The 24,446-nt window shown below is 33.0% G+C and overlaps 1 protein-coding gene across 1 annotated transcript in view; it reads right to left on the bottom strand.

Annotated features, from left to right (window-relative positions):
- LRP1B (LDL receptor related protein 1B) overlaps positions 1 to 24,446 on the bottom strand; it is a 1,560,879-nt gene that overhangs the window by 491,602 nt on the left and 1,044,831 nt on the right. Inside the window, exons 34-36 of the mRNA XM_064382912.1 lie at positions 14,332 to 14,472; positions 9,464 to 9,589; positions 7,709 to 7,840 (exon numbers count right to left, since the gene is read on the bottom strand). Of these exons, the coding sequence (XP_064238982.1) occupies positions 7,709 to 7,840; positions 9,464 to 9,589; positions 14,332 to 14,472 (399 nt within the window). The remainder of the gene's footprint in view (positions 1 to 7,708; positions 7,841 to 9,463; positions 9,590 to 14,331; positions 14,473 to 24,446) is intronic.

Below are 24,446 nucleotides of genomic sequence, written 5' to 3'. Positions count from 1 at the left end.
CACTCTTTTTTCTAGTCCCGTTCCCTGAGTGTAGGCTGGATTTAGTTAGTAGCTTCTAATAAATAGAATATACCAAAAGTGATGGGATGCCATTTCTGAGATTGGGTGACAAGAGGTCTGATTTCCATTTTGTGAGTGCCTTCTCTCACTCTCTTATTCACTAGCTCTAAGAGAAGCTTATGATCATGCTGTGAACTTCCCTGTAGAAAGGCCCACATGACAAAGAACTGAGATGAATAATTAGCAGAGAGTTGTGGTCTTCTATCCAACAACCTGCAAGGGACAGAATCCTGCCAACAGCCCCACGAGCGAGCTTAGATGTAAATCCTCCCTAACTGAGCCTTCTGATGAGACCACATCTCTGTGCAACACTTTGATTGCAGTCTTATGAGAAACTCTGAAGCAGAAGACACAGCAAGCTGACCTATAGAAACTATGAGATTATAAGTATTGTTTTGTCTTACCAAGTTTCTGTAATTTGTTACACAGTAATAGATAACTAATGTAAACATAGTAGAATAAATGATTTTTTCTTTCTTCTTTTCCTCCTCTATTCTATGAAAATGATAATAACTATGATGATGATGATGATGTCCTCCCCTAACTATCCTCTCAGATGAGACTGTGCCGTGAGTCTTCTGCCCCTCAATCTAGCAGGGGCAATCCTATACTGACCATATTATCATGATTCCCTTAAACCCTGAGTCCTGATATGACCTATCGATTATCTTTCCCAATCATAATTGTAATAAGATTAAAATTTTTATTATGAAATTATTAGGAATCAGATGTGGATTATTTCACACTGGTTCTCCAATTCATGTCTGATGTCAGTCTCAGGAGCAAAAACCCAAAATAATCCTCAGTGCAGAATTTAATTTGGGCATCTTAAAGCAACCAAGTCTTTCCTACACCCATATCTCATTTTAAATCCCAGTTTAATATTAAAATTAAGATATCACCTTCCTCAAAATATTATTTTGATAAATTAAATGACATAAATACACAAAATTTCCTAACCTTAATCCTGTGATATAATAATTGTACAACAAATATTAAGGGTTTCTTGTTATTTTAATTTCTTCCTCTTCCAACCCCTCAGTTTTCCAATCCTCTTATGAGTGTTTAATTCCATTTTTAGGCTTTTTCCATTTCTGCCAAGTCCCTATTCTAAGAATACTAAGAAATTCATAGAACCAATTAGTCTTTTTTTCACCTTCAAGTTTCAACCACTTACTACTTGTTGCTTTTAAAAAAAAAAGACCAAATAATAAAATGAAATTAAAGATCCATTGCTTATTACTAGTTCATAAACAAATTAAACAATTTTATTTTTTCTTTTTTAATTAGAAAATTGTCTACCTGATTAAAAACTAAGGGTCAAAAATTTCAGAAGCTGAATCACAGCTTTTTTTTTTTTTAAGAAATGGTATCGAAAAGACAAATGGATTAATATATATTCAGTTATCTTAAAATGGGAAGAAAAGCACTTTTACAAGTTTAAGGTTATAATTAAAGATACTAAAGTTACCAACATACCTAAGCTAAAAGAAATCTCACATCATTTAATCTGTCAGCATAACCAGGGATGGGTTTCTGGAAATAAACAGGTACCAATCTATCCTCTAAGGCTCAGAGTATGGAGTCATTTGAAAAATACAAAAAAGCTTGACCTACTTATAAAAATACTTTTTTTTTTCACATATCTTTAGAGGTGTTTTAATTTGAAAAATACAAAAAAGCTTGACCTACATATAAAATTACGTTTTTTCACATATCTTTAGAGGTGCTTTAGCTGGATGTTGGCCGTGGGTTAAGATGCTGCAATCTGCTCAAACACATATAATTTAAAAACTTATCAATCTCTTAGCAGCTACTAATAATTTACTGTGAATTGAAGTAACCAGGCCTTTTAAAAATAGGTTTCTCAGCAACTCCATTTTGATAAAAAAAAGAGTGGGGAGAAAGAATGGTACATTCAAAGGTGAATGTACCATTGCTGAGGAGATGCCTCAGCAGCTAAAAGGAAATATGGCAGCACAGAGTAACTCAGGCAGGGAAAAAGAAAGGTTTCCTAATGCAGACTTGATGTGCTTCATGTGAATTAATCTAAAGTTGGTATCAGGATCTTTCCCTTTCCTGAGGAGTGCTGAGTGTCTGAAGTTTCATGAGACTTGCCTAAGAGATTCTCCTAATAATACGGAAAATAATATAGACCCCAAATAAATTGACCAAAGCTTTAATCTTAGTAGGCGATCATGGTGCATCTTCTGAATGTTTTAATTTCTGATAAATTGAGATGTCTAATAGAAGCCTGTTTTTATATGCTTTGAGTTTGGAAATTATCTAAAAAGGATCTGTGAGATATCTCCATTAGGTAACCTAAAATGCCTTATGTTATGTATATTTATGGTATTTATATTTCAGGTAGTATTGACAAGTTTTTATTTTCTTGTGATATTATTTTACATCTTGAACAATTTACTGAATTGACTATAAATCCATACAAACTGTTCATATGATTTAAAAACATATTATTGAAGAAAGTTTGAAATGACAACACAAAATAGGTTTAGCTGACTGTCACAAGAACAAAAAGAAATTGAAGCAGCCCTAGCAATTCACTTTGTAGCCAAGAAAATGGTTTTCATAAAATTGAAAAAATGTCCCAAAGCAACAATATTGTATTTCTTAAACCATTGCTGCTACTGACACAAAAAGAATTCTTTCTATAATTCTTCTATGGCCTTGGTTGGTGACAAAGTGGTTACTAGAAAAATTTTGTAAATAGTTTTTTTTTAAATAAGCTTCCAGGCATAGAAAATAAAAAAAGAGAGAAACTCACCTGAGTGTCACTACCTTCAATTATCAAATGGGTTTAAAAATTACATAATTCAGTATATAAATCAAAATAATACACGATCTTCCACTAGCATCAATTTGCAGAAGTGCAATATAGTGTTATCAAGTAATGCTAACAATAATCAAAATAAACTTTTGCTTCAGTGATTACAAATGCAAGACGACCCAGTAGAAAGAATTGGGAGTAGGATACTCCATTGGTATATGACTCCTTGATCTCTTTGAGTTCCAGTTTTCTGTAACAAGAGTGAGTGCTACGAATGGTATCAAATACTCCTTCTAGTTCTACATTTCAAAGATAAATGTGAATGTTGTAGAACTATTAAGGAGGGATTCTTTCATATAAGTACACGACATTCACTTTGTAAATGTGGCAATAATATTTTGTCACATGTGTTCCTTCAGTGTTTTTTTTAATATGTTTTAATTTTTAGAGTTCTAGGTTCACAACAAAATTTATCAGAAAGTACAGAGAGTTCCCATATATTCCTTCCCCCCATACACAAACAGCCACTGTCAACATCTCATACTAGAGTGATACATCTGTCACAGGTGAATCTAAGCCAACACAGCCATAGTTTATATTAGGGTCTATAGTTAATGTTAGGGTTCACTCTTAGTGTTGTACATTCTGTGGATTTAGACAAGTGTATACTGACACGTTCCTTCAGTGCTTTTATCGTCTTAGCCAGACTACTATGTGATGGTGTAAAAAAGTATTAAAATATTTCCCATAGTGAGTGTGAGACAATGACATCCAAATAATACCCTTATTCTTTGTTTATATTTTTCTTTTAATAGAAACAGGGTCTCACTATATTGCCCAAGCTAGCCTCAAACTCCTAGCCTCCAGTGATCTTCCCACCTCAGCCTCCCAAATTGCTAGGGTTGCAGGTATGAGCCATTGAAGCTGGGCCCTTGTTTAACTTTATCTTTCACAGCAACTTAGCTGTGAAGTTCTATACCTGGTAGATATTATAGTAATCAACAGTTGTTGCATCATTGAATTGGATGACCCAAATTTAAATAAAAGAGATAAAAGATGAAAAAATAATTTAAGTTTGAAGTTTTTCAGATGAAAATTTATTATCTGAGTAGAATGTCCTCTTCAAGTAGCTTCCTATTGTTTCATTATTAAGGAAAAGTCATAAATATCCCAAAGGGAGGGAGGACTGTATATTGAATAGAGCATTACTTACTGAAGATCACTTAACTAAGTGGAGCAATGGTCTTTGTTTTGAAGGCTTTTCTCCTAACTAATATATATCTGTTAAAGCATCAAATGCAATATTCATTTATCAAGAGGAATATCACCCAGTAGGAAGGGATTTTCAAAGCTCAATAATTTTTTTTGTCCACTGGAATGGGACTTTTCCAGTGAAGAGATAAAAATGCTTTGAACATTTTAATCTAGTCACAGGGTCTTTTTTCTTCTGTGAAGAGTATCCAGAATTGCTTCATCTGGTAGAAAAAAATTTCATACATTGCAGAAAGCTTTAAGTTATTAGAACCAAACCCAGAAAGACTTGTATCTGTTAATTCTTATGAAATGCACAGGTTTTAACAATACATTCATTTTGTAATATCATGGTAATAAAATCATATTAATAAATTATGATACTTGTAATTTGCAAATGATTCTCTCCCACTTCATCTCCTTAGTATGATTGGAGCTGTTTGTTTAGAGTAAGAGGCAACTGTACCCTTCTATTTTGTCATGATAATTTTAATCCTAAAGTAGGGATTATGTCCCTGGGGTAAATGTCATTAATGGAAGAAGAGGAAATAAAATATCTGAAAAATGAATTAATAGAGAAAGAACCTATAATCGGGTGAAATATAAAGGCCATGTTTAAAAAATATATAAATAATTAGAGACTGACACAACAAAAAAATGTTTGTTTTCTCTCTTTCTCTGAGGAGCAATCCAGTTTTTTTCCTTTCTCTCTCTCTGTAACTTCCCTCCACAAAGTAACAGAGCTTGTATATCATCTCTATAATGATATTATAAATCATGCTGCTGACACTTATTCTGATCCTAATATATTTTCATAAAACACAATTAATAAAGGATCACACTGTAAAGTGGATGAAAGTAACAGAAGTTATGCACAAAGGCAGTAGAAAGCTCCTGATAGCACCACCACCATCATCACCTTCATTAGTGCTTCAGCTAGTTCAGTCTATGCACTGGAGGCTAGCCTCCTAGATTTACATTTAATGATTGTAAATATTTGCTGAAATCTAATCTTTAAGTATCAGCTCTACAGACTGATGATGATATAAGGTTCATCCTTAAAAGGTAGATTTATTAACCTATGTTTATTGCCCCAGAGTAGTAAAGAAACACCGTCATATAACTGAATAGAAAATATAATAGCAATCAAGAGAACAGTAAAACAAAATCCTAGCTAATTAGAAATTTAAATGTAGCTTCCAGGACATCTTTGTAAATGTGTGTGTGTGTATACATATATATACACATATATGTGTATATATACGTATGTGTATATACGTATACACACACACATATTTACAAAGATGTATATATACACACATATATATATACACACACACACATATATATGTATAACATATGATAATTTCTACAATATTTTACTTCCCACTTATTTGATATTTTTGTTACCATTTTCTGGGCACCAATATACATCAGATACTTTGTTAAACATTTGTTTACATCAGTATAAACATGGCCACACCAAAAAAGTAAGAAAACAGACTCTCAGAAAAATTAGGTAACTTGCCCACAGTCACAAAGCTAGTAGGTAGTTGAGCTGGCATTAGAACCTGGATTGTCTGTGGCTAAACTCTGGTTTCTTCCAACTATGTTTCACTGGCCTGTAGATCTCTAACCTTCTTTGTTTTAAAGAAAGTTTTGCACTGCTATATTCTGAGTAACAGTAGGTATTTTAATAGATTCTTGAACATTCTACCTACATGAGTATTCCATATGCTTATATCCTTTTACATTTAGAAGAAGAAATAGCTTTTCTCAAAATAAATTTTCTCCAGGAAATAAAAATATGGTAGACAAAACTTTATGTGAAGAACATAAAGTTTTAACTAAAACAGGTAACTTTCTTCTCTTAGGAAAAGTTACTTTGAAATAAAATAAGTTTATGATATTAATAATTATTAGGCATTTTGAAACAGAAAGTCTTATTCTCTGCAAATAAAAATACCCTCCATCATAGTATATGTTATTAAACTTAACCACTTAAGGGCCAAAATAAACCTAGGAGAGTGAATTTAACTCATTCAAATTATCCATTTACCTTAAAAAGCAAAAGATTTACTAATGATCTTATCAAGACATTTAGACCATATTGCTTATATTAATATGTTTTCCTCATAGAAAGTTATGAAATATTTTCAAAAATCATTATGGAGTCTTCAAAACAACTGAATATAAGCTCCAGTTAAAACAAATATTTATGTACCTTGTAAAAATATGTGCATGTACTGTACACACAAAATGTTTCAGAAGTTCAAGTTTTCTTAGTTTTGCACTTAATAAATCCTATATGATAAAATCCTAAAGAATAAAATGCATGCACATAAGAGATAAGATACATTTTGCATTGTAGGAGTAATTAGCCTTCCACCAATAATGAGATTTGACGGAAGTTCGATCATAAAACACAATAGGATTTTGGCAAAATTAACATACTGCTTAATAAAATGTGTTGTACATTTTTGTATTTCCTTTTGGGAAAGGTGATTTTTTTCATGTAGAAATTTTGCTTCTATCCAATTCCAAACATTTGGTGCAAAATAATCTACTTAAGAAAAGTTATTCTTGAACCATTTGTGAAGATTCCCAATAATTAATTAACTTGTCGTCAAGAATTTTATTAATACATGATTAAACAAAATGTGTTAGAGCTGGGAAAAAATAAATAACTACCAGAAGCCCACATGCTGATGCAAGATTATAAAGGTTTTTTTAAGACGATAAATCAAAAAGTTATTTGTTTTTTAACATTAGATAAAATTAAGTCTATACACATATAAAAACACTGTGAACATGCATTTACATGTTCAACACTGAAACATTAATTCAGGACACATATGATTTAGTATTTATTTTTATAAGTTCAAGCCCTCAAGTGGAAGATAATAAATCTGAATGTTAATGTGAATACCAAATATTTATGCTACGTCAGAATTTAGCAATTAGCACCAAAAAAACTTGTTTACTTCAGTAAATTCAATAGTGTCTACCATTAATTTCCAATTATTTATTCATATTAGCCACAGCAAAAGGTTAGTGTCCACTTTGCTTCCTTTTACTTCCTTTCACTGTTTGCTAAAATAAAAGAAGGTGAAGTAAAATCTGACCCCAAATGATATATACTATATTTAAAAATAATTTTCAATGGTTTAGCATGTATAATTGTTTCTATTATTTGGATTTCATTTGCCACTGCTTGCATTAGAATAGAAAATCACATCCTGAATATATTTTAAATAAGATTATATTTTAGTATATAATAGATCATAATGATTTATATATCTTTATAACTAGATAAAAGTAAAGTGTCCGAATAAAGAAGAGAAATAAAAATAAGGAATCAAGTGCCAATCACGTTATGTTGAATCGCAATTGCAATTCAAATGCTATACTTTAGAACAGTTTTACTTGATTTTTTTCACACATTATATATTTAGAACAATTTATGATTGGCTTTAAAATTTATCTATTTGCTGCTTTCTTATTTCTCATCTTGACTATTAAAGTACAGAGGAAAAGGTTATATTTCCATCATGTTTAACAAATCAAGTGAATATATTAAACATAAATTATGAATAAAAAGCTGTTTACCTGCATGGAAGTCTATTCCCACAGCAAATGAAGTTCCTGATATAGGCATCAAAGCATCCATTTTGTCACTTGGTTCAAGAGGTATTCCCCTGATTCCTTCATGAACAGAATACATTAGAAATGATTCTACACCTAAATGCAGGGCAGGGGATAAGTGGGGGAAGGGAAGCCAAGAATGAATATTTAAGATACAAAATAATTTCATTTGTATTATTTTTAATAATCTTAATTTATGTTAATAAGTGTATTCCTAGCCTTTTAAAAAAATTATTGTACATTACCCTTCCTGACTAATGAAAGGTAGGTAGATTTATAGTTCTGAAACTTGATTATGCATCAGATTGGTTAAAACAGGAATTTTTAAAAATAAATTAGTGGGCTCCATCCCAGGGGCCTGATTATTTAAATTTCTAAAAAGCTCCCAGTTGGTGATGAAGATGCTGGTACAGGTCCCAAACTTTCATAAGCACTGAGTTGGATGAGTCTTGGAAGCCTAAGTCATCTCACAACCAAAATGTACTCCCTCTTCTTTAAAATCCAAATATCTCTTTGCTTATATATGATAATAATCCTGATTTAAGATAACTATATCACTGATATTTTAATAGACATTTAGATTTCTTAAATTAAGAAATTTATGAAGTTAGTCTTCACAAATCCTTGTCATACTAAGAATACATCAATGGCTTAATTAGCTATAATATCTTACTTCTCTGGTACCAAAGGCCTGTCCTAAAATAGGCACATAAATATTAAGCTAACTACCAGAAGTACACATGCTAATGCTAACATATTTTTCCAATATATTATAAAATATATATATATTTTTTTCTTATTAAAACTAGAATGCCTAGATTTAAATCTGCTTCTGCTACTTTCTAGCCATGTAACCTGAGTAAGTTGCTTAATTTCTCTGTGCCTCAGTTTCCCCACTTCTCAAATGGGGATAATAAGAGAACTACCTCATGAGGTTATGAGGATTAAGTGAATTAACATGTTTAAGGTGCTTAGAACAGTGTCATGCACATAAATATCACATAAATATTGGATTTAAAATCAAATAATTGATAATACTAACATATATATGTGTGTGCATGTATATTTCTCAAATAAGATTGATATATATAATATACATCATATAAAATCAAATAAATGATAAGACTAACATATGTATATATATTTCTTAAATAGGATTGGAGCATTTTAAAGATAAAATTAAGCAATGATCATTAGATATAAAAGATCATTCTAGGACCAAAGGTCTTTGGGACTAATAGAACTAGAGACTGCAAAACAAGGAAGAGGAAGACAAATCTCTTAGATACCAGTTTTCTTACAGAGAATGTGAGACCTCACATTCTCTCTAGTGCTTTCTCTAAAGTGGTCTAAAGTAAACATTACTTAGTTCAAATTCTACATTAATTCCAGCTCAGTCAAGCACTGCTTTTTACTATAACTTTTGCCTATTCAAGTTGAAGGTAGCTTCTACTGGATTTGGTTAAGGTTTTGATAATAAAGTGCAGTGACTAAAATTACTAAAAAATTAGAATCTCTCATAAGGCAGAAAATGATATATAAAATATTTCGAATACATTAAAATCTTACATACATGAGACTAAACAGTATATCATTTTCTAACAACTAGTTAATATTTTTTTCTAGTATCTAACTGATTTTGGTTGCCTAAAATCTGCACAGTATGTAATGATGAATGAAGTAAACGAACCAGAGGTAAGGTTTTTTATGAACTCATACCTTGACATGACATGCGGTTCTTTTGGAGATAATATCCCACTGTACACATACAAGTCCTTGTAGTTTCAGATGTTGGTAAACAAAGTTGAGAGCATCCACCATTATTTAGTTGGCAGGAATTGCTACCTGCATAAAATAAAAACAAACAAATTTCTTTTATGCAATTATAAAAAATAAGGTTTTATTTAATATCAATAATTTGACAAATATGTATGCTATTGATTTCTAAATGCAGCTATCTCATATTGGTTAGGATTGCATTTTATTCTCTTGAATAATTTAAAGTAAGAAATTATGGTTGAATTTTGCCCTTTCAGAAAAGTCAGCAGAGATACATGAGAAGATTAATAGTTACAGAAAAGCAAAAGGAAACTGGTTTGTCATAAATATTGTCATAGTAATATTTTGAGATCAGAGAAATCAAAATCTTTTGCTCTTTTGATTTTTAAAGTTAATTTCAACTCTACAATTATTTCCTTTCCAAGAATATTTCATCCAAATGTGTCACATAAATAGCTGTTAAATTATTATTAACCACTGAAACATTATGCCTCTAAAAGAAATAAGGTATGTGTGTATATATGTATTCAAATAATTTTTTAAAGCAAGGAAATAAATTTTCCCATTCATAGGAACATAATTCTCCAAAAATATATGAAAAACACAGCCATAAGAGTCATCTAATTAATTGGCATGTTAATTCCTCTTATTTCTGTACAGTAACAATGACAAATATTAGTCAGGTAATCACAGGTAGACATTCTAGAATCCCTACTAAAAATGTCTCATTGAATTTACTACGCCCAATGTGCTAATTAATGCTGGTAGTGTGAAGTTAAGTAATTTACAATCTTACTCGGAAAGTTCATTAAATATCTCATTTTTACAACATTTTTATTATTCTAGAGCATGCAATGCCATTTACTGGATGTTCAAGCACTGATATGAAGTGCAACAAATCCATTGAGAATTACAAAGCATGATGAAAGCTCTATATCAATAGTTCTCTGTGGAAATTTCAAAATACCAATGCAGCCCATTATTTCTCATCTTCTGAATTCAAGATAGTCTGATGGGATTTAATTGTTCAATAGAACCTGCCATGAGTTCTGTCGTTTTTGAGGTGTGAAATACTCTCAACTTGGATGATTTCTCATCAGGAGATCTACCACATTCACTGGTCACGTCCTGTAGACACCAGTTCGTCCATTGCTGAAGTCCATTTTATGTATGGCCACATAACGGCCCTGAACCTTTTAAATGATTATGTTTATCTTATATAAACTAATAAAAATTAACTGATTCATTCCCACATTTTTTCCAAGCTGACTTAAATATTAAAATGAAATTTCATTTCTGTCATTTTCAAATAATGAAACAATTATATTTATAGATTTAAAATAACTTTTTTTTTATATATATAGAATCTCACTCTGTCACCCAGGCTGGAGTGCAGTGGCACAATCTCAGCTCACTGCAACCTCCACCTCCTGGGCTCAAGAGATTCTCTGTCTCAGCCTCCCAGGTAGCTGGGATTTCAGGTTCCTGTCCCCATGCCCAGCTAATATTTGTATTTTTTAGTAGAGACGGGGTTTCACTATGTTGGCCAGGCTGGTCTTGAACTCCTGACCTCCAGTGATCTGCCTGCCTCAGCCTCCCAAAGTGCTGGGATTACAGGCATGAGTCACCACGCCCAGCCTAAATTTATAATAATTCTATACTGACTATATACACATTTCAGTTTGTAGAAAGCATGGATATATTAATGTAATGCCAATCTTTTAGAGAGACATATTTAGATGCAGATGTATCTCAACTACCAAGACTGAAAGGCTGGGGAGAGATGGGCAGATGATACTTAACTATACAGCTTGAAAGAACAACACTTGGAGAGAAAGAGAAAAAAGGGAATTGAAGAGGCTAGGTGCAGTGGCTCATGCCTGTAATCTCAGCACTTTGGGATGTCAAGGCAGGCAGATCTGAGGCCAGGAGTTCTGAGACCAGCCTGTCTTGAAACCCCATCTCTATTAAAAATGCAAAAATTAGACAGGTGTAGTGGCATACACCTGTAATCCCAGCTACTCAGGAGGCTGAGGCATGAGAATCACTTGAACCCTGGAGGCAGAGGTCACAGCCATTATACCACTGCACTACATACAGCCTGTGCGACAGAGCAAGACTGTCTCAAAAAACAAAGTAAAGAGAAATAGCTTAGGAAGGAGAATGAACTTGTAAAAATAAGAAAATTTGAGCTTTGATAATAGAAAAAATATATGGAAAAAAGGAGCTTCTGGGGTTGTATATTTTTAATATAATTGCAAAAATAGCCATATATAAATATTACATATAATATTTCAGACAAATGTTCAGATAGAGAACTATATTTTTGATAAATAATAAAATTGACATATTTCAACAATTACATTACACACTAACATTGACTAAATGCATGTCATACAAGGATATATGACATACATTTCATATAGCCTTTGTTTAGTCTCTAAGAAGAAATTAATAGTGAAGGAGAGAAAAAGTAAAAAAATTGTGAAATAAATTTTTATTTACAATAAGGTTATTTTTTCTGTTAAATGTAAAGTAGCAAATATAGTGAATATTTAAAAGTAATAATTTATGTGAAATATTTATGTTTTATGTTTAAATTTACATTATCTATCAAATTACAAATATTAGCGTGGCTTAATATTTTATAATAATATTTATGTTGAAACCTCATGTCCCAAATCTCTCTAGTAGAGCTAGAAAGTCCACTTGACTAACAAGAAGTCTCAACTCTCCAATGATCTATGTCAAAAATTATATATGAAGTCACTAATTATACTTTGAAATCCAAATAGGTAATAATGTTAACACCTTAAAGAGTCTTAAACTGGTCATATTTCATACTAATGAAGTTTTTAAGCTACTTACAGTAATTCTGTTAATGGGATTGTTTTTAATACAGATGATTTTATCAGTACATTCTGCTAGTAAAAATGGTATTTTCACTGCTTAAATTTTAAGCTTAGCCATATTATACCATTGACTTCTAAGTGCTAGAGGTCCTTGTCTGTTTGGCAATACTTTCACAAAGCATAGAACAACCAATTATCCCTATGGAATCAAATCTTTAAAAGATGAGGAAAATCTTGTTAACAAGAGTAAAGTGTGCTGAGAGTCATATACTAATTGTTTACTCCTAGAAACTTCACTGGAATTATATCTACAAAATCTGACATATTAATTTACAGCTTCAAACAAAGCATATGCTTGTTCACAGTTTTAAAAAGTGTATAATTTTTTCTTAAATGCTTTGTTTGGAAATTCTCTCTCTTACCCACCCTCCCTCTCTTTCTCATATTTTCTAATATTATGTTTTCAGATACAATGTCATATGTATGTGTTATGCACTAAGATTTACAATAGTACTGTGAGTTTTTACACACAATTATATTCTATTGAAAATCTGAAAAAAGTCTCAATGTTTTATTTATTGAGTACCAGTATTTTATTCTCAATTACATAATCTATTACCCTTGACTTAAATGTCAGTACAATGATTTATTTTCATACAGAAAAAGTTTCATTATTGAATTACTAGTGAAAATATCCCTGTTTATTATTATGGACATAACCCCAAAAATTCAGAGAACAAATAGATTTGTATGTAACCATTTGAGTATTATATACATTCTCAGATTACACATGTATGTATATGTATGTATATACATTCTCTTGGGTGCATATACATTCTGTATATATAAATGTACAAACATTCATTAATTCTCAACAATAAAAGGAACCTAATACTTTAGATAAATGTTTAAAGCAATTCTTTTCTTCTAAAATTATTAAATTTTTTCATGAATAAGAAATCTGTTTTCCTCTACCTGGGGCAAGTGAAGATTCCAAACCAATGTGACTCATTCCCTGTACAGGGAAGGCAAACCCTAATCTGATCTCCATCTTATCTCCTGATGTGCAGGCAGGGCTGTCAATTGGTATGTCCAATAAATTCTGCTTGCTTGACTGTTTCACCTATCTGCAGAAATAGCAATCCCCTTGGTTCTCTATTACTCCCCCTACTCTTCTCTGCTTTGCTGAACATACCCCAAATCCTTCAGATGAAAAACACTTTCTTAGTGTTCAAAATCATTCTGGAAAACTTTTCCTAAGAAAAGTATGTGAAGTTAAGGATTTTCATGGAAGAGATTAACATATGAAAGTAGAGTATAGAAAAAGACTTTTTTTCTTATTTTTTAGAAAGAGAATTATGCTAATGCCATTGAGTATGACGCAAAAGGTAAGAAAGGACTAGCAGGTGTAGGGCTGTACTGGCTGCCATCTCTAATCCAATTGCCATTGGGCAGTGTGACAAGTCTACCTATGTAAACCATCTGTTAGTTCTCTCACTCCATTTCACTGCACACAATTTGACAAGCAAAACAGAAAAGCAAAATGCTTAGAGCCAAACAATGTCATGCTTTTGGATATGGAATTATTTTGTTGACGTAGTCCATTCGAAGTCCCCTAGTGCATTCAGGTTCTGGGCTTAACTATACATTGCATATATTTTGCCAGGATATATTTTCCTATTCTTGTATTTTTTTTTTTTTAGTCAAGAATGGGATAATACCTCTTTGAAGACCTGACGAATTAAAATTCCTATAGTAGGTTTGCTAATGTTTTCAAAGCTCATTATGCACGTATTAAAGGCATTTCTTCTACAGTTTTAAGCAACATTTTCCTTTTTTCTCTTTTTTTAATTAGAAACAATAATAGAAACATTCTATTGTTGAATTGAGGAGCTAGTATAAAAAAGATCACATTATGTATTCAAAACCTGGCACAGATTCATTAGTGTGACTTACCTTGCTGTGCTTCTTTATCATATACTTTCATATGAACTACCCCGGAAGTCTTATTCCGTAGGATGGTGGGGTTTCTTCCATCTCTTTTGCTGCAGGTTCCCAGCTGAGCTAAGTTTTGGTCTGCCCACCACAGCTTCTTATCTATAAAAAGGAAAGCTCTTTTTAAAGGAAAATATAACTGTCTTATTAAACAATAATAAATACCTACAAATCTATAATACTTTCTGATTTCTTTTGTTATATTTCCAAACTCTGTTTCTAAGGGAAACAGTAAAATCACTGTTACATTTTAAAATGTAGCTCAGAGTGACATTTTATTGTTCAAATTTTTCTCTTCCTCTACAATTAGATTCTTCAATTTATCTTTTTCTTAGAAAAAATATAATATGCTTGTATTTTACATAATTTTTAATTATATAGCTATAAACAAAAGCATATTTCAAATTAATATAAAATCAGATTTTATTATTTACATACTTAAACATGATCATGTAGTTTTGTACTATACGTATTTGTAAATAAATGGCAAAATCTAACAAAATATCTAAACAACAATTATAAAACATACATTGTTCTCATACTTTCTATTTATTAAAACTATGTAAGCTTTTAATCATTTGTGCTCTCCATTACTGGTCTCTTCACAGTTATGCTCATCTTCTCTATATCTTCTAATGACCCATTTTCCAACACTGTATTAATTTACACTGTTACCACCTATTGAGTGAGCATTAGATACCAGAGAATCTACAGTGTGCCACAGATTAAAAGAGAGAGAGAGAGAGAGAGAGAGAGAGAGAGAGAGAGATCTTCCTCTCAGGAAGCTAGCATTCTAGTGAAAAACTATACTTTTATGATTATATTATTTCAAATTGTGAAAGCAAAACTGTAAGGAAACTATTCTCATTTCATCTTATAAAGAATCTAAGACTCAACAAAGACGAAGTAACTTAATCAAATTTACATATTTGGTCTTCCTATCTATAAAATTTGTGTCCTTTCCAAGACGCCCTGAGAGCATTAAAAACATTTAAGGCAATGCACTAATTTAAAATAAAGTTATAATTTTAAAGGATTTGAACGATTCAGGCTTTTCAATAAGAATAGAATTAATGGCCACAAATTGAGACCACAAATCAATTTTCTACATAGAAGTTAAAATAAGGTTATTTAACTCTATTTGGATGATTAAATAGAGATTTTTTATATTTAATACCACCTCCATCTCCTTAGCTCTTTGTCCTTAGTTCACAGAGGGCTGAGAGCTGATAGAAAGTCTCAGATAAGTAGCCACAGCTCTTTTCTAAGATACTCAGTGAAGAGGCTTTGAATATTAAAGCTGGTTCCATGCAACACGGTTTACTACATTCTGGCACTTGTGATAATCAAATCCTGACCCCTAGGTCCCTCCTAAAACTAAACCTGCATGTCACAGTGTCCAGTTCCTTTCAGAGCTCCCCTCAAGGAAGACACCGAATGAAAAGAGTTCTGTTTTCAAGGGCCGGGCACGGTGGCTCAAGCCTGTAATCCCAGCACTTTGGGAGGCCGAGGCGGGTGGATCACAAGGTCAAGAGATCGAGACCATCCTGGTCAACATGGTGAAACCCCGTCTCTACTAATACAAAAAATTAGCTGGGCATGGTGGCGCGTGCCTGTAATCCCAGCTACTCAGGAGGCTGAGGCAGGAGAATTGCCTGAACCCAGGAGGCGGAGGTTGCGGTGAGCCGAGATCGCGCCATTGCACTCCAGCCTGGGTAACAAGAGCGAAACTCCGCCTCAAAAAAAAAAAAAAAAAAAAAAAGAGTTCTGTTTTCATAAATGTAAAAGACATCCATGAAAGATATACAGTCCCTCTTTGTTAACCATCATAGGAAATAGAGGATCTCAAGTTCAATGGGAAAAACAAGCACAATGAAAAATAAACACTAAGATAAACATAGGTACACAAGCAATAATTTAGAAAAAAATCTTTCAAAATTTTTAAAAATATTCAAAAATCTAATAAACATATTCGAGAGATTCTAGTACATACAGCACTCACGAAAGTAAAAGATGGTATAAAAAATGAACAATTAAAAAAGAAGTCTGGCCGGGCGCGGTGGCTCAAGCCTGTAATCCCAGCACTTTGGGAGGCCGAGGCGGGTGGATCACGAGGTCAAGAGATCGAGACCATCCTGGTCAACATGGTGAAACCCCGTCTCTACTAATACAAAAAAAAAATTAGCTGGGCACGGTGGCGCGTGCCTGTAATCCCAGCTACTCAGGAGGCTGAGGCAGGAGAATTGCCTGAACCCAGGAGGCGGAGATTGCGGTGAGCCGAGATCGCGCCATTGCGCTCCAGCCTGGGTATCAAGAGCGAAACTCCGTCTCAAAAAAAAAAAAAAAAAAAAAAAAAAAAAAAAAAAAAGAAGTCTTTAGAGATTAAAAAATCTACCAAAAAATATTTTTAATAGAATCATCAGAAAATATGGTGATGGAAACTTTCCACAACGTAGAGATAAAGAACAAAAGCAACCCCAGAAAATGGTAGGGAAAAAAAAAAAGATTAGTAGAATATTTGTTTTAAAAGCCCAATAGCCAGTAGCATCATCCTGTATTAGGTATCACTGAATTCACTACTGCCATGCACTTACAGGGAAAAAATGCCAGTTTTACTTAAAAATTACCTTAACTGACCAACAAAAAATATTAATTTTATTAAAGCTTGACTCTTTAGGACATGATCTTTTAATATTAAGTCACAAAATGAGAAATGTGCATAAAGCCCTTCTGCTGCATACCAACATACAATTGTCTGGAGGGACCATCTTACGAGATTGCTTGAGCTGCAAAAGGAATTAGCTACTTTTTTCATAGAACATCATTTTATCTTTGAAGAATGACTGACAGACTACGGCTATTCAGACTTAAATATTTAGAAGATGTTTACTCAAAAATGAATAAGAAAATCCTGTTAGATAAAAAAAGCTAAGGTAGTTTCTTTTCAATGATAAAATTAAAGCTTTCAAATGAAGATTAGAGTGTTGGAAAACTTCTATCAATACCATAAGTTAGACAATTTCCTAATACCTAAAAATGTTTCTGATGAGATTTGTGACAATATTTATGAATCTAATTTTTTTCAATATGGTATAATGAAATATGTCAACACTGGGAAGATATACATAACATAAGAAAGTAATATTTTTCAAATGAACAACACAAGCTGAGCCAAAATCATGCATAGCAAATGATTAACTTATAGTAAAAATTAGGCCAATAAATTTTAATATGAGCAGAAATACAAATTTAATGATATGGTTTTTGCTATTCACTTTAAAGAAACTAACATTTGTTGAGTTTTTATGTAGTTTTAAAAGAAGAATGTTCATAATCATCTGAAAAAGCTTTTAAAATAATCCTCTTTATGTTAATGGCATATATCTGAACCTACGCAACATCTCCTGAAGCAGATATAAAAATTTGGCTATATTGTAAGACATAAAGTAAATTTGCAAAATGTAGAACATTGCCACTCTCCTTACTAATTAAGAAAATATAACTATTAACATTAAAATATAACATATAAACAATGTGTTTATTTGTAATGTTTAAGTGAATTTATAATAAATATTTTTAAATTTTTTCAGGTTTAATATCTAATATTGTTATGTATAACCCACATCAAAAATGCTCTTAGGGATATCAATAATTTTTAAGACTATAAAAAGGTCATGCAACGAAAAAGTTTGAGGATGGCAGCTTCAAGTGATTCACCAGCAAAGAGAATAGAGGAAATGAATATATGCATGTGGCATTTCAGAACACTCTGCTTAAAAATATATCTTTTTTAAAAGTTTGGAGATAAGAAAAAGGTAAGTCACTTACAAGAATTACTTAGTCCTTCTTTGCTAACCATGATGCTAAACTTTTCTTCACCATTATAGAAAGTGGAAAACAGTGTAGAAATGCCTGGGAAATTCTTAGGGGAAATAACAATCAAGCTAGAACTCTATAGTAAGCTTATTAATTAACTGTAAAAGAGTGTGTGTGTGTGTGTGTGTGTGTGTGTGTCTGGGAGTGTGTTTGTGTGTGTAGCAGTGCAGAGGGGAGGTATATATCATAAATTTACCTCCCATGAACTCTTTAACAGAAACTGAAAGTTAAGCTGGAAAAAAATGAGAAAATAAGTTAAGAAAATGAGAAGGAATCTAAAAAACAGGAAACTGAACAAAGCCAGATGGCAAAGGAAAGCCCCAGAATAAATGCTATGAGGCAAGCATAAAAAGCTGTCTATATTGGATCATGAGAATAGAAGACTCTGCGAGTAAGAACTCCAGGAAAAGAAAAAGAAAGGAAGAAGGGAGAAAGAAAAAAAAAGAAAGTAAGGGAGGAAGGAAAGAAAGAAAATAGTACAACCACAACTAATAACAGACAGCTATAAGAGATTTGTCCCTGAGAAGTAGGACTGGGGATAGACAGATTAGAGTGGCAGACATTGCTATTGATAAGAGTCTCTTCTGTATCATTTGTTCTGTAATTATGTGTATATTACTTCAGAAATAAAATTTATAAAAATGTTAAATCAAAAATTATGGGCAAAATCAAATATTAACAAAAGGACTTTACCTGAAGTATAGAATTGAGAGCCTACTGGGCTGTCTGACTAAAGAAAAAGACCATTGTTAAAGTCCAAATCAAAGTGTTCCATTTTTGTCTCCTAGGCCAAAGCCCCTCACCATGAGGACATGGACGATTGAGTGAGACTAAGAGTATAACACTGTAACACAGGGAAGTTTTTATTTGGACCACCTCTAACTGAATGGGTCACTCAGGAAATGAAGACATTCCCTTCTTATTCACATTATCAGACCCAAAGGGTCTTGAGTAGAAACTATACACATTCAAGCTAAAGAGAGCTATGTGGGTAGATGAATTCACAAGATGTATCTCTCTGCAAATTCTCCACTTCTGTCCGCTAAATAATTATGGCCCTGGGTTGCATTCACTTAAAACTGAACATTTGAACACATCTCTACGGCAAGATAATAAAAAAATTGTTTCTGATTGCGTTATTTTTATTGCTACAGGAGACTAGAAAAAAAAATTAGAAAAAGTTTTTCTTCCTTGACCACTAGAAGGTAGCCAAACTGTGGCAGACACTGTGGTTGTTTACCACACCCTTTGGCCGTGAAGAATACTAATTTCTACAGGCAACATTACCCTTTGCCAGACTTACCCTTTTGTGGCTCCCTGTAGAGGTGTCCATGAACCCCAGTTCTGGATTATAGTTTTGGGTGGGTAGGGCTTCTAAGAGTAGCACAAAACCACACCCTGTTCACATACAAAGTTTCTGAGCTTGATCAATTGGATTCTGATGGCATGGTACAGAGTTAGGAAATAAATGGGTAAAGGAGCAGAGCACAAAGAACCACAGCCTTGAAGACCATGACCAAAGAAGCTTGTGCTCATAAAGGACCAGTAGGACTCAGACAACAGGCACCTTAAGAATGACCAGTGTGAATCTAAGACCCCAAGTATCCTGGAAAAATTATTCCAGGTTGTTGCAGTCATCTAAAAACTTAATTTTCATCTTGCATGATTCTTGCTTAAGGTTCTTCAAAGCCTCCTCATTATATACAGCTTCACATTTAAAATTCTCTATCATATTTTTAAAGCCCTACATAATCAAATTTATTCCACCTACTGAGACTCCTTTTCAATTGCAGTCTTATCATCTTACAATATGCATTAATCCATTTATTCAATTAATATTGAGCATATATTATTTGTAAAGTATGATTCCAGATGATGGAAAAATGACAGGAGATAAGACTAGTAAGATCTCTTCCATTACAGACCTAATATTCTAGTAATAGAGACAGACATAATAAATAAACCAATAGAAAAGAAATAAGGGAAGACTTCTATTGGTGCTATGAAGAAAATAGGCATGGTCCAATTCTTATTTATGACAGTTTTCATACATGTGTCTGCACATAACTCCACTATATTCACCTTTCAATGCACAAGTATAGCCTCATTCTCAGTAAAGCATTTCAGACTAGCACAGCCCACACTGACGCATCCTTCTCCCTGATTCTTAGGCTGCTCTACAAACATAATCACAGGATTTTGTATTTAATGGTTGTTTTCCGTATTGTTTCACTTGTACTAATTTTGATGGCTTATTCAGGGATGAGAGCTTTTGAGAACAAGGATCCTGTCTTGTAATTCTTTATGTTCTTCACAGTGTTTTGCATTCTTTTAAACTTTGTTTTTCACTGTATAATTATTACTTGGAATCACATTTGTTCATTTCATTTTTTTTGTCTCATACTGTTATTTTAATGAAGATGTTAGAATCTTCAGAAATTATTGAAATTCAAACACTACTTGGTTAAGCTGTACGTAAGCAGGGAGCTAATATAATAGGGTAGTGGTTAAGTTGTAACAATAAGTAAATCTACTTAATGGTTATGGGCTAAATTTTGACTCCCACCCAAAATTAATATGCTGAATTTTTAAGTCCCAGTACTTCAGACTGAGACTGTATTTAGAGAGAGAAAGTCTTTAAAAAAGTATTGAATGATTAATTCTAAATGAGGCTCCATTAGGATGGACCCTAATCCAATGTGACTGGTTTTCTTATAGGAAGAGGACATTGGGACACAGATATGCACTGAGGAAAGGCCATGTGAAACCACAGGGAGAAGACAGTCATCTACAAATAAGGAGGGTGATCTTAGAAGAATCCAGCCCTGACAACACCTTGATCTCAGATCCTCACCTCCAGAAATGCTAGAAAATCAATTTTTCTCAAGTCATCCAGTCTGTGGGACTTTGTCACAACATCCCTAGCAAAATAATACATTCACTAACAGAGATATTAAAGGAACTCATGAAATATTTTAATATTTATAAAATGTTAAATATGTTAATATTAATAATTAGCATATACCATAATTAGCATATACCATACCGTCTCCAAAATCTTCTGCAAAAAAAGAGAGAGAAGGAAAATAATATTTACCAAGCACTTACTAAGTTCCAGGCCCTTTGAGAGGCTCTAAATTGAGTAAATTGTTTTGACACTTGTTTCATTGTCATAAAAGTGATATGATGTGTTAACACACATTCTGTTCAAAATAAACAAATGGAAAATCAAAAGGTGACCTTCCTGAAGGTCACACAGCAGGAGTGTGTGGTATTAACTCCAGGTCAGCATTACCTGAATTCCAGTGCTCTTTCCACTACATTGTCATCTGTAAAATAGTCTCCCATTGGACCTAATAACACTATACTATGCAGTGTAAACATAACTTAATGAATATAAATTGAATAAAGTTTCAGCCTAAAATAAAGGTAGTTGTAATACCTATTTCAGTTATGGTATTTTAGAATGATAATTATTAAATTTTAATAACGCTTTATCTCTTTAGATGTATCATTAAAATAACTTATTTTTGAAATATTCCAAATATGTATTTTTACTACCCTATGCCAGAACTATTGAGATCCATTACTTAAAATTAGATTTTTGTCAAAAATCAGCCCTTCAGGTTTAAAATAGAAAACACACCTAGTTACATTTGAATTTCAGATAAATGAAGAATAATTTATTAGGATATACCAAAAAAAGTCTGTTATTTATTTGGAATTAAATTTCAACTGGGTGTCTTACATTTTATCTAGTAATTTTATTCTCTCTCTTCTCTCCTGGTAGACCAAAATTTATTAGAAAACAAATGCATAAACCTACACAGACAAGGTATAGGAGAGGAGACCATGGCAATAAAAACAGACGTGGATGGAAAGTAGATTATAATTGGTGATCATTTAATAGATAAAATTTGAGTCTAGACCTGCAATAGGAGGAGGTCAGAGGCCAGTTAATTTGTACTACAAAAGCTCAGACTAGATTAGAAATTGTGGGCCTTAAAGTGTCTAAAAATAGGGAGATAAATGCAATTGAAAATAGGAGGATTGCTTTAGTCTATTAAAAAAGTGGTTAGAGCCAGGCGCGGTGACTAAAGCCTGTAATCCCAGCTCTTTGGGAGGCAGAGGCAGGCGGATTACAAGGTCAAGAGATCGAGACTATCCTGGCCAATATGGTGAAACCCTGTGTCTAGTAAAAATACAAAACAATTAGCTGGGCATGATGGCGTGTGCCTGTAGTCCCAGCTACCCGGGAGGCTGAGTCAGGAGAACTGCTTGAACCCAGGAGGCGGAGGTTGCAGTGAGCCAAGATTGCGCCACCGCACTACAACCTGGTGCCTGGCGACAGAGCGAGGCTCTATCTCAAAAAAAAAAAAAAAAAAAAAAAAAGTGGTTAGAACCCAGAGTACACTGCCAAGGGAGTGCCATTCCTCAAGCCTGGTGAAAGATTAGAAATTCACCCAAAAGGCTGACAGAGAAGGATACCGAGATGAAGGATTAAGTGATCATCTACAGAAATTCTCAAATTTCAGCATGAATTAGAATTACGTGGAGAGCTACTTAAACCATAGATTTCTGGGTCCCAACCCGGACTGTATGATTTAATAGTTCAAGGGTGGGGACCAAAACTTTGCATTTATGAAAAGTTCTCAGATGATGCAAATGTGCTGATGCTGCTTGCCCAGTGGGTCTTCACCTGAGACGAACACTAGAATCACCTGGAAGACCGTTTTAAAAATGTCTAGGTGCCACCCCTAGAGATTGTCACTGAATTGTTTTGGCCTATGCCATGAACACGAGACATTTTCAAATCTCCCACTATAATATGCAAATAGGGTTAAGAACCACAGACCCAAGTGCTAAATTTGACCTCAGTCCCCTTCCCCGACTTTTGAGGAAGCTCACATCCAGGTTTAGATGCCCCATATGAGATATTAAAAGGTTTCCCTGTTGGGGCAAACTGTCTAGCCCAATGCTCTGAAGAAAGAGATAATTGGAGGAGTCTGCCTTCTCACACACAAACACACACACACACAATAAAGGCTCGGGGCAGCTATTTTTAAAGATGTTTATCATTACATAAGGCCTGCTGCTTGAACTCAGAATTTCTGATGATCTTTAGAAAAATGAAGACACAGCCCAGAAACATCAGATAATTAAAGAATGACTACACCATGAGGAAGAAATCAAATTGAATAAACAGAAAAAAAAAAAAACACTCAGAAGAAATGGAAGCAGCAGCAAAAATAGAAAACAAAATAGAATAAAATGAAAACAAATGGATATCCTCAGAGAGAGTACAGAAATGATATGCATGAAACAGAAGGAGGTTATAATGAAGAAAGGGTTAAAAAGAAAAAATTTGAACTCAGAAATTAAAAGGAGTATAGCTGAATTTAAAATGTTGATAGAAAGTTTAAAGTTGAAGAAATCCTCAAGGGAAATTTTTTTGAAGATAAGAAATAAAAAAATAGCAAATGAAAGTTCACTTTCTAAGTTATATGACCTTAAGAGATTACTGTAAAACAAATAAAGAAATCATTTAAAAATAACTTGCCATTATTTTTCAGAACTGAAGGGCATCAGTGTTTAGAATGAAACAGCCAAATAAGTTCCCAGCAAAACAAATACACGTTGTCATGAAATGCCAGACTAATAAAGGGGGAAAAAAAGATTCTAAGTTTCTGGAGTGAAAGAGTAATGATCAAAAGACATAATAGCATAATAGCATTAGACTTCTCAACTTCACCTTATTATTGAGAAGACAAGAATGTCTGGGAAGATTTGATACCAAATTATTTCCAATCTGGATTTCCATAGTCAATTAATCAAATGTAAACATAAAAGACAGCACTGTCTTTGATAAATTTGCTTCACAAGCTCCTTTCTCAGAAAGCTGTTGGAAGCTGTACTTGACTAAATCAGAGTAAACTAGAAAGGAGTGTTTGACAAATAGAAAATTGAGAGATAGGCAAAAGAGAACCTTCCAACGTGACAATGATTAGAGACCCAAGCAAGACAGCAGCAAATCTAGAGAGCAAGCTGGCATATGGAAGCAGAAATCGGAGAACTTCAAGAAAAATTCATGTTGAGGGAAGAGCCATATGTTGAGATTCCATAGTATTATGTCAAATAATATTCACAACTTTAAAAAAATCAATGTATTCTTTACAATATTAAACTCAGTATCACAAATA

The sequence above is a fragment of the Aotus nancymaae genome, unplaced genomic scaffold, assembly GCF_030222135.1.
Source record: "Aotus nancymaae isolate 86718 unplaced genomic scaffold, 86718_ANA_hifiasm-v0.15.2.pri h1tg000029l, whole genome shotgun sequence".
NCBI classification, from domain to species: Eukaryota; Metazoa; Chordata; class Mammalia; order Primates; family Aotidae; genus Aotus; species Aotus nancymaae.
This window is presented reverse-complemented; position numbering and strand designations above follow the sequence as displayed.